Here is a 15979-nt window from a genome sequence, read left to right as displayed (position 1 = left end):
CGCTCACTCTGATATATGTGAGAAGGAAGGTGGAAGTGGCTTGAGGCATCACTCACTGGAAGACTAAAGTCCTGAACGAACTATAACAAACAACAGTGTGGAACAAAAAATCGTTATCACATTGTCAGGGCGCGTACTCCTCGTAAACCATATATTTGAACCGCCACCGCGCGAGCCGTTTGCTGCTGCTACTTCTGCTAGAAATAACCCATTCGAGGCCCATATACCTTATAATTTATTTTAATCGATAAAAGGGCCTGGAAGCAAAAAGGAGGCCGGTAACTAAGTTTCATTTGTATCCTGGCACTAGGTGAGCTATTTATAGTTTGTTTCAACATTCAGGTCATTCGCCTGGTTTTTTTCTTTCTTCACTTATTTTTCTTTAATGTTTACCCAAAACCTCAGAAGGTATAAAAAGTATAATGAGAGTGGGTGCCAAAGGGGCTAAGAATCAATGAAAAACCAACAGAAAAAATTGAAAGAAAACCAAGAAACGAAGGGGTGGTTAGTCATGTGGAAAGTGGTTATGATGTTGGATGTTTTGAAAACAACGAAACGAAACGAAGGAACCTTAAGAAACAGGTGAAAATGAAGGTAGGTGATGGTTGATGTCGTAGCCGTTGCCTTTGGTTTTGCCGGTTAAAAAAATTAACATGGTTAGGTATATTGTCACTGGTCAGAGTCTCAATGTAACAAAGTATATATGTATCTATTATTTATGTTATGTCTACTTTTTTCTTATGTTGTGGTTTCAGGAACATACCTCAAGTCTTCCTCATCATCATAGTCGTCGCGTCATGTTGATTGATTCATAGCTGCACTGAGAAATTTGAATCAGTAAATTTATTATGACAGATTGTATTCATAAGCTGTCAAGTGTCATTGATAGACAGATTTAACCACCAATAAAATGCTAACGTCACTTACATACAAAACAAATTACTTTTAACCGCCAATCATTTGATTCGAATATGAATGAATTGATAGACTTTTTGATTTACAATATAATGAACATGGTAAAAGAGGAATTGAAAACGAATGCACTCATAAAAAATCGTATATTGTTGTAAATTTGTCCATATTTGTTTTCAATGTAACTTTAGATTTAAATTCTTTTTCATCGAATGCTTTCCATTGATTTTAAATGTCCCTTGGAATAAATTTCCCTCGAACAAAATACAACTTCCCTTTGATTTTCAAAAAAGGTTTTAGACAAGGCGATGCACTGTCATTTGACTTCTTCAACATCGCTCTGGAAAGAAAGGACCATCCAATTACTCGGATAAGCTGTTGATATTGACTTAATTGGAAGATCCAAGCGTGATATCGTAGAGCGTTTTTGAGCATTGTGACGGAAGCGAAGAAAATGGGTTTAGTGGTCAATGAGGGCAAGACCAAGTATATGCTGTTATCAAAAAAGGACATTGAACAACGACGTCTTGGACAAAACGTCACCATGGACAGCTATAACTTTGATGTAGTAAAGGACTTTGCCTACCTAGGCACCGCTATTAACACAGATACCAGCGTTTAAATCAAACGAAGAATAACCACAAATCGCTCCTTCTTTGGACTTAGAAGGCAATTGAGAAGTAAAGTCCTCTCTCGAGCATCTAAAATTACCATCAATAAGACACTCATCATCCCGGTTCTCATTTATGGCGCTGAGGCCTAGACCCTGTCAAAGAAAGATAAGAGCGTGTTAGGATGCTTCGAGAGAAAATCCTTCGGGTGATTTTTGGTCCCGTATGCATCGATGGAGAATGGTTATGAGCATTTACCAACAAAAAAAAAGGTATTTGAAATATCGGAGAACAAGTAAAGGTTAAATTGTACACTTAAAACTTTTTTTTCAAAAAAAACATAGTTTTCCAATAATTTGCAACTAGTGTAATTGATCCTCTTTAACCTTTTTTTTCTATTTTCATTTTTTTTAGAAGAATCAAAAAGACATCCGCCAGAAAGAATATAGATAATAACGATCTAATTATAAAATAAATCTGCTATTACATTCTATAAAGTGTCAGAAACTAATATATGTTGTCCGCTTCAACTCCTCCTGGAGCACAGGATAGCAACAAGTTCCTTCCACCTATTCCGATTCACCGCAACTGACCTCAGCTGTGGCCACGATTGAAAAGTTTTCTTTGGTCTTTTAACGCGTCTATTACCCTAGGGATTCTATTGGATGGATTTGTTTGCTATATTGTCGTCCGCTTTCCTCAGTGTATGGCCTATCCAACGTTATAAATGGTTTGCGGATCTTCAGAATAGAGCGCAGACAACGGTTAACGAAAGCTTGTAGTCTGCTGGAGATGTTGGCCGAGCATTTTCATGTTTCAGAAGCATATAACAGCACTGATTTGACATTGGATTCGAAGAGTTTCAACTTGGTGCGTAGCGATATTTTGCTAGAGTTCCAGACAGGAAAAAGAATTCCAAATTCACTACGGGCTGTGGTTATTCTACTGTTAACATCCAGGTCCGTTCCGCCATCGAGAGTTATAAAACTCGACCTCCTCTACGATCCCCTGCCTTAGAATAACTTATGTGCTTTGGCCCGTGGTCATTACTTTGGTCTTATTTGTGTTAATCCTTAAGCCAGCCACCTCTTCATTTGATTGCAGTGAATGACACATCTAATTTAAACCTGCCGTATTTTTTGCCATGAGACATATATCGTCAATATAATCTGTGTGGCTAAGCTTGTCAAACAGACTTCATTGGATACCGTGTCTTTCATTTGTACCCACCGTAGCAGTCATCACATCGTCAATCGCCATCAAAAAACTAATAGTCACGAAATTATGTGTTTACTGTTTAAGTTGAATCGTAACCTTGGAAGTACTAAAAGTATAGTAATAAAAATATAGTTCAAAAATTAACCATGATATTAAATTCAACAAACAAATTAGGACCTCGATGACTTTAATATTAAAGCCTCACTATTATTATATTAGAAAGTTACATTCTGTGAATTGATCTTTGATAGCTTAATTTTGCTAGGAATCGAAGGGTTGCAGTTTTTGAATTGATTGAATCGATGAAGGTATTATCAGCCCTATCACAAATTCCATCGTAATCGGAAACTTTTACGAATTCCGAAAAAAAACTATTGTTAAATACGTTGGTGGTAAAAAATCTCATACAATTTTGCATTACCAACGGATTTTGTGATACAGTTTTTAGATTTCGTAAAAGTTTGCGATTAACTCGAATCTCAAAGAACGTATTTCGACCGATAAAAGGTTTTTCAAAATTTACTTAACTTGTGAACGCACCCTTTCACTAATCATAGAACTGTCATTGTCAATTTATTCAATAAAGGTAACATTTTTATCGTAATAAATGACAGGAACTAGCAATGTCTAAAGGTTATAAAAAATTTTCTACCGAAATTCGGAGTTGGTGACAAACACTTTTTAGACCGTTAACACCAATTTTATGTCGTAATTCTCGTTCTATATGAATGGCTCAAAAGGTTTGAAAAGATGTCAAATATGAGTTGTTGGTCGGTTTGCATGAAGGAGGTCTTATTGGGCCATATTCTTTTGCCGGCAATATCAATAGTCACGTTACTGTGAATAGCCAGCGTTATTGCGTCTAAACCGATCATCAGATTTATGGTTCGTTCGAAAACTCTTAACAAAACTTAAAATCGAATCTTGGACAAAGTTAATATTTTTCAGTGTAAATTTGTTGTCATAGTTCATATTTCCTTGTTTAAAAAAATAACAATAATAATAATAAATAACGGACTGCAGCAATGCTATCAATATCTCCTATAGATCCCTATGTGCATTGTACACCTAACTGTAATTGGATATTTCAGCTTTGACATAAGAGAAAAGATACAAAGAAAGAAGTGCAAAAAAAACATAAATTTCATTGCTCTTGCGTGTTTCTTGCTAAAGTGGAAGTGGTTGTTATGCCATTTTTGTTTTTGTTGTTGTTTTCGAATTTCTTGTGATTTCTTAGGAATAATTTTCTTTTTCCTGTTTTTGAATTGTTTAAGCCTTTTTCCCCTCTATATAATCCTACGACGACGAGTGTTAGGGTTGGGAGTTATAAAGCCACTTGTATCTATGACCTGAATATATGAAGTTGAAAACACTTTGTTTTGTTTTTCTATTTTTTTGAATGAATGGTTCTCCTTATATAAGGTACCTACAGAATGTATGAATGTAAAGTACAAAAAAGTATGCAAACATTTGTTATCCCAACAACAACGACGATGCGATGTCTGTCTCTGACATGGAAAGGGAATGAAGTTATACAAATGGTGTTCACCATATAGTTCCCCATTTATAACCTGAAGCTGGGAAACAAGTGTTTTTCTTTTTTTGGTTGCCTTCAATTTAATTGTGTTTTCCTAAATGTCCTAGATTTTGCAAAATAACAGGGAAAAAAACATACGAAGAATTTTTTAAAGTTCATGTTTTTTTTGTTTTTAAATTGGAAAAAGTGTGTGTCCTCAACATACTTTTATTTTTCTTAGTTAGATGCTATTTCAGAGGAAATAAGATGCTTCACACTAATAGTAGAGGTGAATAAGTTTATGATTATATTTAAGATTCTCGGAAAATTTCCTTGTGCAAGTGTTTAACTTCTTTTGATACAACGTCTGACATAAAAATACGAGAAAGGATAAAGCTAGGAGGAAAAAAAGACTCAAGGTTTTGACTTTCTTAAAATGAGCAAATGGCTTAGACTAGGCACTAATTAGTTAATAATTTCAATATCATTTGAAAACCTTTGAATTGCGGAAAGAATAACCCTAGTGATTTACTCCCAGCTTATGTCCCTCTCTAAGTTAGTTGAACTTTTTAACTGTTTCCATGTAAGTGCTTTGATAAGTGTGGTTTTGTCTCAGCAGAGTGATGAATTTTTATTTTCTATTAGTAAGTGATTCGTTTTTTTTTTTTACCACAGGACTGATTCATTTAACCTCCATTTTAATCAAAATGGTAAATGTCTCTGGTAGCAGCAATTTTCTATATTAAGTTTTCCCCAAAGTTTAAAACCTATGAGTGATAAAAGCTGTTTAGAGAGTACATTTTACAAGACTACCTTAGGCTAGTCATAAATATTAATTCAACGAAAAACTTACGGCAAATAAAAGTGGGCTGGTATTTTCAAATACGAATTTATAATTTTTTTTCCTCAAATATTTAGCTACAAGTAGGACAAGCCTTGCGCTGCACTTAAAATATCAGCTTTTTATTATCTGTCGTAAGTTTTTCGTTGTATCAGTATTTTTTTGACTAGAATAAGTGAAATCCACATCAAATGATAAGCTGACGTCAGGAAAAAATCTACAGAGGATTGGTGCTCCAAAATTGTAGATTGATAATCGAGAAATTACTGAAATTGTTGAATTATTGGAAGAATCAGTAGAAGAAACAATTGAAGGTTTTATTGGAAGGGACTGAGAAAGAAACACTGGCACACGGAAAGGAGTAAAATTAATTTTAAGGAATAAATTGATATTTTTGGATTTATAAAAAAATCAGTAAAACAAATAGGCAAATCATTTTTAACTTGACATAGGCAAATCCGCTGGCCCGGAGAGTATTCCTCCTATTGTTCTGAAGAGGTGTTCTTCAAAGCTGGCGAATCCCATTGCGTAAGCTTTTCCATCTTTCCTACTCTACAGGTCTCTTTACGAAAAGGATGGGAAAAGGAGAATTATCCTCCCCTCTAACTATCGTCCAATAGCACGTCCCTTCTTTCCAAGGTCATGGAAACGCTGATTAATTATCAGCTTAAGAAATATCTCGAAAAACAGAAGTTTATTAATGACCGACAGTATGGCTTCCGTAGCAATAGGTTAACTGGTGATCTCATGGTTTATCTCAACGAACAGTTTACAAATCTTTACATCTTTTTAAAGAAAGTAAGTAAAAAATGTGCTTTTGATATTGACGAATCCCTTCAATACAAATTGTATTAGATGGTTTCAAATCTGAAATCTATAAAATAAATGCTGGTGTTCCACAGGTCTCCGTTTTGTCTCCGACTCTCTTCCTCATAGTCATAAACGATCTCTTGTGTGCCACTTCTCAGCTTTTCATATTCGTTTCTAGATTCACATCCATTTTTCAACCCTTCTGATTTGGTTGTAATTTACAAAGTCGCCATTAGTCCAAAACCTAAATATAATTCGCATATTTGGGCAGGTGTCCCTAAAACAAGTTTAAGTATTTTGGACAGGATTAAAAAAGAGGTTTGAAAATGATATGCGATAGAACTATAACCAAAAAAATAACATCACTCGAACACCACCACAATTTGTCATTCCTTTCGTTGTTCTACCGATATTTTAATAAACAGTGTTCTGTCGAATTAGCCAATTGCATTTCCCCCTCAAAAAATTCAGCCTTAATACTCGTACTTCTGGAATTGCACATCAGTTTAACCTTTTTCGGACATACTTTCAAGTATAGGGATTCCTTTTTTTACCGCACATCGAGAATGCGGAATGCTTTACCCAGCTCTGTTTTTCCCTATCATTTTGATATTCAAACCTTTAAGACCAATGTGTATCGTTATCTCCTCTTTAATCCTTTCCTATTTTCCTAAAGCTCGCACTGTGTTTAAACTTTTAACATTTTAAGGGTATTAGTAACCACTTGAGTGCCCATTTAATATAAAAAAATTTAATATCCCAGCATGAAATTTGTAAAAAATAATCTAATACATACACATAAAATAACTGGATGCAGCAAAAACCTCCAAAATGGTATAAAACCTGAGAATTTTTACGTCGTTATGGCAGTCTATAATATGATGTGATCTATTATATCGATCGATTCATCGTGAGATGATAGATGACCCATGACTCCCATCAAAATGATTCTTCATTGTTTGGCTATTGTCAAGTCATCATGGGAAGAAAATTAACGTTTTATCAGTGAATGGGATCTAGTCTGATCCAAGACCCGAAGAGTACCAAGAGCTACCATTACATCCATTAAAAACAACTATACAGATTCTGTAGTACCCGTGGCATGATGGTTAGTGCGTTGGACTGTCATGCAAGGGGTCTTGCGTTCAATTTAGTCCTTTTACGGGTACTGCCCCTTGCGAGGAATTGACAAATCCTTCAAGAGTAAATCTTGTCATGAAAAAGTGCTTTCTCAAATTAGCCGTTTGGATTCGGCCTAAAATTGTAGGTCCCTTCCATTCCTGACAACAGTACTCGCACTCAGGAATGGTTGAGAGTTGTAAGTCACTAGGCCCTGGTTCGCAACGGACTGTTGCGCCACCCAATTTATTTATTTATTATACAGATTCTGAAAGAATGGACTTGTTTGTTCGACCAGGTCGTATGATTTCACACTTTTAGACTATTTTGTATGAAGTTATGTATGTAGTCTCAGATCCAGCTAAGATTGGCGCTTTAGAAGAAAAAATTACCCATGTTATCTGCTATTCTCAAACTCCGACTCGCCTTGAACAAATTAAATACCATAACTTCTTTTTCTAACCGATAATACAAATATTTGTGTTTATTTAACATTATAAATTAAGCCTCACGATGAATCACCATTTACTATGTACTACTTTGTTATATAACTCAACAATTTTCGTCAGCGTTAAATTGGTTAGATCACTTCTATAACTCTTGCACTCTTGTTTAAAACTGCAACTAGACGAAAACCAAGTTGACTCTGTAATCGAATTTTATATCTGTCAATTTCTGTGGTAGTGGAACATCGCATGAAAGTTGATTTTCCATATGTCAAAATTTACATGTGTCACAAGATACTACCCCGTGTCAATGAAACATCGATCACCAATTTTTCATGCATTAAAGTAATCTTTTCTTATTTTCATATTTCCCAAAAAAAACCCTATATCGAAAACAGGTTGCCATTTTCAGAATTCTTACAAAAATCAAACCAGATTTTCTCGAAATCAAACATTTCCTGTAATAAAAATGCGATTAGACGCGACCAGACGACGCAACACACTGTGGATATATTACGCCGCGCGCTGTCTCCAGTTGTGTAGTTGCATTCACCATAATTTTATCGCACGACTATAAATCATTAGTCACCATCCAACAACAAAGATAAAATAGCAAGTTGCAGTACCAGATTACACCGTGATTTTTGTTGTTGATATTCTAAAGAACTTTAATTGAGTCATTAGCCGATAGCTAGCTAATGATGTATATTTATATACTTTGCTCATATAATTCCAAGATTACAAAATTTAACTATCTCCCCACACTCAGATACGAACACACTCGCTTTCCATTTGGTTTTTGAAAAGTCGTGGGTGGTAAATCAAAGAAATACCCTGCTCACGAAATTTAATGTTGTTCTTTTATATGAAAATTGAATCTCGATTAGGTAGCATAAATATCGATGTTATAGACCCATTATGAAAATGTCGAGACCTACATGAATCTTTTAAGAATTGCTCTGAGTAATATCGATTAGGTAGGATTTATATAAATTTTAATTTAAAAAAAGCACTTAAGTGCCGTGCATTCCTTTAAAAGATTTTCTTTTAACCGAAAGACGTTTACAAATTGTGATTTACAAAAGCTCTAAATTTCAAAAAAGCCGACAAACATTTGTTAAATTTTTATCTGTTTTTCCTTCTTTCTGTGACTGATCGTCTGAGCAATGGTCGTAGAAAGATCAATTGGTCTTCAATCAATATTAAATAGATAAACAGGAGATGAAGTTGCCAGAGTTAATTTGTGACCCTAAATAATTTGAGTAAGAAGTTTGTAATCGTGATGCTTTTAATTGTTGATTTAACCCAGATACAACATTGTTTTTAAAGGCTTTTTTAATAATACTAATTTTAAATAGGTCGCTATTTTGACACCTGTCATCTTGAATAGTTCGCTGTTTTGACAGCTTTCATCTTTTGACTTTTGACAAATAAAAACTTCGCCATTACTAAAAATTTCGCGATAAATGGTTCAATAACGTATGAAAATTGTAAAAATTTATTAGAGCACCTTTGGGCTTTTTTGTTGTCTTGCGAAAATGTTTTGTTGTGTTGGCTTATAACAAATATTTGGCAACCCTAGAAATATACGAAAAGAAACATCGATCGGGAAAAGCTTACCCAAATAAAAATATATTGTTTTGACTTTTAAGTTCTATTCGTTGGTTATATGGCGCCGAATATCTTCTTGTCCAAAAATGGTAAGGCCAGTTCTAGAGCTGGAGTTAGCTTTGGTTTGAACATATACATGTTTCCAATTTATTCAACTTTTTGTTTTATAAATATCTAGGTACGTCAGACATTCTTTTTTAATAACGTGTTAGATTATTTTTGTAATGAATTTTTATTCTTATTCGATTTTTGTTTTATTTAATTTCAGGATCAGTACGACAACTTATCGATACACACAAATAAAGGTATTGATTTTTTAGACAAATATGGAAACTTCGTGCGTGAAAGACTTGCGATAGAAAGTGATTATGCGGCGAAATTAAGGTGAGTACCTACTTAGATATCAAAAATAATTAATGATACGATTTTGTTTGTGTGGGATTGTATAAATGTGATAAGTTTTTTGTTATGATTGATTTATCTTTTCATATAAGTTGAGGTACATAAAGGCTTGGCAAAATTGTCTATAAAAAGAGGAAATATAGAAATGATATAGTTATGTTATCTATTTGGTGTCTAAATTAATAACAAATACTTGAGTTGCATGCACCTGATATTTGTTTATCAAAATAAACATGTTTGACATTATTGGTTCTATATGATACGTTAATTTATTACAACGAAATAATAAAAGTATCTATCTATATTGAGGGTTAGGGTAGGATTTATTATTGGTACTTTTACTTGTTTACGTTTTCGAATATTAGTATTATTACATATAAGGTAATTCTTTTATTAAAGAACAAAATTACAAATCAATAAAATACACCTTGAGGTGTGTCTAAGTTTAGTTAATTTTAACTTGTTAGAGTGACAACTTTACTCACTTAAATAAAGCTCTTCAATTAATGTTTTCCTTTTTTTTAATAATATTTTTCCATAAGTATTTTGAAAACGACCTTTTTATCTTGACTTATTGGAATTGATTTAAAGTTTTTCTTAGCACGGAATTGTCTTAAGCCAAAAATTGTCTAATTCTTCACGAGAAACTCTTGCCATGAAAAGTGCTACTGAAATAAGCGATACGGATGCGGTTTAAAAACTGTTGAATCCATTCATCCCTAGCATTACTCGAACACATCAATGGTTAAATGCTATAAGTCACTTGAATCTGGGTCTCTATTAGAGCTGTTGCACAATCTAGTTTTTTTTTTTTATTGGTTTAGTTTTTGATATTTATCGGCTTCTCAAGGTCCTTAGAATCTATGCATCTTTAAAAATGTCAAAACAGTTAAAAACGGTGTTTTTTAACTCCGAGGTAAAACACGTCATAGTTCTGTCGCGGGCTTTTTTTTAGAACTATTAAAGTTAGCCAATTCTTTCATACATTATTTTAGAAAAACACTCTTTACTGGTGCTCCGCTCGTATTATTCTTAGCGTGATGTTTTATAGCCCCCCGCAACAAATGGTTTTTCTTAAACTGAACAAATTTTTCAAATCGAACCAGCAATTTCTGAGATTAGAGCGTTCAAACACACAAACAAACAAACAAACTCTTCAGCTTTTAAAAAGTACAAATCATTGTTTTCTAGATACGGTTTAAATCATTTTAGTATCTTACTTAGTTTTGAGAAACTTTGAACTTACGTTTGGGGGCTCATTTTTGGTGCTGATTTTGAATCCAAACTTTCGGTTGAACCACCTGCTGAACTGTAAAAAATAACCGTTTTCAACATTATTATTTATATATTTTTACAGACAAAGTTCAAAAACTTGATATGAAAGCCTTATTTAGACGACGGATCTGTTACAAAGAAAAAATTACTTTTAAACCTTTTTAAACTTTGCTATTCAATTTTTGTTTGCATTGTTCAACATTTCCTGAAGATTTATGCGTAAGACAGGTGAAACCAAGCAACTTATGAACATTTTTGAATTTTATATTTTTCAACGGAAAAAATAATATTACTTTCAGATTATGAAATTAAATTCTATTAAACTTTTCAAAAGTTGGTTTTACGACTTGAATAAGGCCACTAAAGCTTTTTTAAATTGTTTTTGAATAAGATTCCTGTTTTATATTGAAATTATTTGCCTCAAAAACGGGTAAAATTTTGCTCAAACCTTTAAAATTCCATCTAGAAATTTAACAACTACATTCTAAAAATCGAATGGAATCACATTCGAAGAACAATTTAGTTTTCAGTGTTTCACAATTAAATTGTTTTTTAAAAAAACTTCCAAGAAGTCCTTCAAATCGAATCAATAGGAGATGATTTTATTATTTAAAGAAAAGTAATTTAATCATGTCGACTTAAATTTGTCCTCAATTTCGAGTAAAAGTAAAATGCTGAATCTAGGTGTTTATGCTTTTGGTGTTATCTTATCATGTTCTTTTTTAATTATTTCTCAATAACATTTTCCTTTATGTATGATAATTCTTTTAAAATTTAATTTAATAAAGGATCCCGGCCGTATTCGGTTTTTTTATTCGTCAATATCATTCTAATCAATATTCTATTGAGATTGAAATTGTAAGACTTTCGAATCTTAAGTTTTTTTTTTAAATCGGTACCACATTTTTGACATTTTAATTAAAATGTTTTTTAATAATAACGATTTGGGATCAACTGAGAACTTAGTACCCTCATTAAAACATTATTTCAATACAAAAAGTTTTGAAGCAAATTCATTGATGTGTTAAAAGCCTTGAAAGCTTTTTATTTTAAGTAAAAATAGGACTGTGCTTTTCAAAAATGTTTCCATTGGACAAACAAACGGTATTGGAGTTCAGATTCACTTTTGTGGTCTTTTAAGTACCAAGTTGAATGCACTCTTCTTGATTTGAATGGTGTTAAAAATTGTGTAATTATTTTTACACTAACACAATTTTATCCCACCTTTAGCTATAATTATAAATAGGTTGGGAAAACTTAACCTTATCGTGTGTGAAATCTAAAAACACAAATCATTGTGACTTTGGTTAATAACCTGCAACATACCTCAGCTGACTAAAATAATAATAAAATTGAAACAAGCCTTAAGTAGTATGTATGTTCATGCACTGCACCTCATAGCATAGATGGTATAAAATTATTATGGGGAGTGGTTAAAGAATTTCTAGATTTATGCCACTCAAAAGTCTTAACTTATAAGTTTGAAATATTTAATTCGTAATGCGAACAACAAAAAATGCAACACCCATTGTTATGTTGCAAGAACTAATGAGAATGGCGTCTGAAGAAACAAAAACAAAACAGAAACTTCTAATGAATTGAATTTGTATACGTTCGTACTTTATGGCGATGTTGATGGCGCCAACTATAGAATAAGTTCTTGATTTATGTCGATGGTAAGGTGGGGCAAGAATGTTATTAAATATAATTCTTGGTTACTTGAGCTACATGTTTGTAAACAAAAATGTTAAAGAAACTTATTGAAAGTAAATTTAAAATAGTTTCATTGAAGCGGATGTGATCTGATTCTTTCAGAAGTCCTTATATAATTCTATATTTTTGAGCCTCTTCTTTTAAAGCATGGTAAAAGAATAGGTACATCAACCGACAATTTTAATATCTGTAGGGTGCAAATCTTCGGTTTACAACAAAAACTCACCAATTCTCAAAATAAGTATTTTGCATTATTGGTGTAAAAATACTAAACATTTTGCCATTATTTCTAAAAAAATCAAGAAGAACTGACAAAGAAACTAGGTTTTATTTTGTAGATAGTCAATTTTGCTTGAAAGTCGACGAAATGGCAGGATATTTATGTGATTGGTAACTTAGAAATAAGATAACCATTAGAAGAAAATCGTAGTAAGTAAGAAAAGTCTACATCATGTAAAACAAAAGCAAATAATAGCGATACTTTGATAAATTGACAATTGTTTTGACAATAGCTGTTTCTATCATGTTCATAGAGGAAGGTTAAGAGAGCAATAGTCAAAGTGAGAAATTGACACTCAACTTTCACCTTATTCGGTACCAACTCTAGCTGCCAAAACCAATCCTTTAATATTACTGTCTACCATTTTGAGCCCAGAACGATGATTGGGTTGACGGACTTAGCAATTAATGAAATTGTGAAGAAATTTGAAGAGACTGGAATTTCTGATGAAATATCAGTTGAAAATTTTGTTTCTAGAACTGGAAGTATTGCTTATGATCTGAGTTTATTGATTTCCCGAAGTTCGCAGTATTCGAATTCGGTACACTTATTAAACTATGAACTATATTTAATTTCCATTTTTATAAACTTTAAATTATGCCATAATTTAAGCCTAATAAGCATTTCTAAAGCCTTTAGTACTCGTCTTATATGCTTAAAAACAGGCATACAAACTTAAATTTTTCGAACAACATTTTCTTCGGCACATTTCTCAATTATAGTGTCTGTAAAGAAACAAAATTGCTCAAGACAAAGTGACTTTGGTGTGTTCTATGGTCGAAAGGTGTCGTTGGTGCATATTCCTTCAAAGATTTCAATAAGGTACGCCGCCGTTACAGTCAGTTGCGACGAGACAACAAGCCTTAAAGTTTACGTTTTATTACCGTCAATAGGCCACGCAGATAATGCGGTTGGACACTGTTAAATTTCGTTTTCTTTAGGTCTACAAAAAAGATTGTGAATAAACAAACAATTTCCAACTCTAGACTCATTAAAAATAAACATTACTCAAGTAATGACCGTGTTACAACCCCAAATGTGCGAAAAATTGGTTGAAAACTACCTCAAAAGAATCGTGTGCTGCAAACTTTTCAGAGTAGTCATTTCAAATATGTAGTTTTTCAAACGTATCTACTGTAAAACTCGTGTCTTTTCAAAATTGAGCTTCAAAACCGAAAAAATTAATTATAGGATAATTCACTTATTATTTTATCGTGTCGTAAATAATTAATAAATAAATTTGAGAGGTATCTTATCAAGAATAAGTTATTTAGATTGTACTTATCATAGCTTTCCAGATTAGTCACGCAGAAATCTTCTAAATCTCAGAAAGTAATAGTTCTCGTCCTTAATATACATACGTAAAAACGTTTCTAGATCTGTCAAAGCTGAAACTTAAATGTCGAATGTGAAACGAAATTAAATTTCAGAATCGATTAGTTCTGTTTCAAATGTTTTATTGATATTTCTTTTTATTCTCATTTAAAAACAATGGGATAAGTAATTAGTTTTTACTTTCGATAACACTTGTCAAAGTGACAATAAACTTGACAGCTGACAGATTACTTTTGCTCGAAATATTCAGAAGAACAATGTTCACAAAGTTGAATTACTATTAACAGCATGCATATAAATTGTTCTACATTTGAATCAGTCTTGACGGCGCCCTTGCTTCCGACATCTTCTTTAAACACTTACAGCTTCATATTGTCTTTCCAATAATCCGAAACCGTATGGCCATTAACTTCATTTCTTTATGTGCTTTATTTCAAGTGGCTGGAACAGAGTATTGACCTCAAAACCTATTTTGAATCACAAGATGCCCTATTAAATAGTACTTAGTCTTCTACTTTAATTTGGGTAATTTTTTCAGCTGTCCCCTTCTTTTCCAAAATATGTTGGATTTTACCCTAATCATCAACACATACCCTAAGATTTTACTTTCTATTAATGTTTTGCTATTTTCTTGTCTACGAAACCTGATAAACTGTTTAACACTCAATTAAACTTAGAAAATGTCATGAGCATGACTTTACTATACGAGTACAGAAAAAAGTAAGAAGAAAAATTGCTATTTATGCAGTCAACACTTAAATCAGTTAACAATAAGTAACTTCTTGAGTTCGGATTGAGCTTCAAGGTCTATCACCGTCGTCGTTGCCGTAGCCACAATATAGCGACCGTTCTCTATGCATAATAATTCTTCAGCTGGTAATTTCATTTCCAGCTTTTTTTTTCTGTCCAACAATCAACAAAGGAACACAACTCGAAATCCTATCACTTTGAAGACAACAATAAAGTGAAGAAATAATGTACTACAATTCTCTTGGATGTTGTTTGTGGTGTCTTGGGTGTTGATTGTTGAACTTACAATAGCTCGCTCTTCTATAAGTAGCCTTACGAATCAAGTTGATGATTTGTGTATAGTTTTGAAAAGTTTATTACACTTAGGTCAAGTGGTAAGCTGGAAGCCGATATGGTGGCATTCGGTCCTAAGACTGTTTGGTTACTTATTTATAATTGTTTCTTTATGATGCACTTGATGATGACATCTCAATAATGTCGAAAAAAGGTGTCAATTTTTTGTAATCATCATTAGGACCTTCACCAGAAGCGAAGCAACCAATACTTCTTCGAATGACAAACTGAAGTCCGAAGGTGACGGGCTTAACTTTAAGGAATTATGGTTTAACAGATAATTTGACGCTAAATAAAATTTCGATGTGATTATCAACAACAACCACCAGAACTGTCAAAAAAGGGGAGAGTTCCCCATAAATTAACAGCGATGCGATGATGTCGCTTTTTGTTTAACTTTTAACACCATATCATCGGTCGACTTGGTCATACTAATGATTTTATTCGAATGGGGGTTTATTTTCAAAGCATTGTTGTTTGGGGGAGTCGAATGTGAATTGGGGTTGAAATTGAAACATGATACGTGTTTATTTTGATATACAACACTCGTAGTCGTAGTGCTTTATGGTTTTGCATTGTATTACTGTTCGTATATTAATTGAATTAAAATGAGTGCATTATTATTGCCTTAGTTGTCTGGCTATGGTATTTATACAAATAGCACCGAAGTCGAAGAGAACAATGACAATGCAAATCACATTAAACAGTCTTGCACAATATAGATTAATTTTGATATAATTCAAATGCAAATATTGAATCTATTTATAATAATCTTATATCTTATGTTGATGATGAGAAATATGTTGG

At 32.8% G+C, this 15979-nt stretch overlaps 1 protein-coding gene across 11 annotated transcripts in view; it reads left to right on the top strand.

Annotated features, from left to right (window-relative positions):
• LOC129946997 (formin-binding protein 1-like) overlaps positions 1–15979 on the top strand; it is a 139578-nt gene that overhangs the window by 94912 nt on the left and 28687 nt on the right. For all 11 annotated transcript variants that reach the window (XM_056057394.1, XM_056057391.1, XM_056057393.1 and 8 more), the window contains exon 2: positions 9353–9468. In XM_056057394.1, coding sequence (XP_055913369.1) covers positions 9353–9468 — 116 coding nt within the window. The remainder of the gene's footprint in view (positions 1–9352; positions 9469–15979) is intronic.

The sequence above is a fragment of the Eupeodes corollae genome, chromosome 2 (genome assembly GCF_945859685.1).
Source record: "Eupeodes corollae chromosome 2, idEupCoro1.1, whole genome shotgun sequence".
Taxonomy (NCBI): Eukaryota; Metazoa; Arthropoda; class Insecta; order Diptera; family Syrphidae; genus Eupeodes; species Eupeodes corollae.
This window is presented reverse-complemented; position numbering and strand designations above follow the sequence as displayed.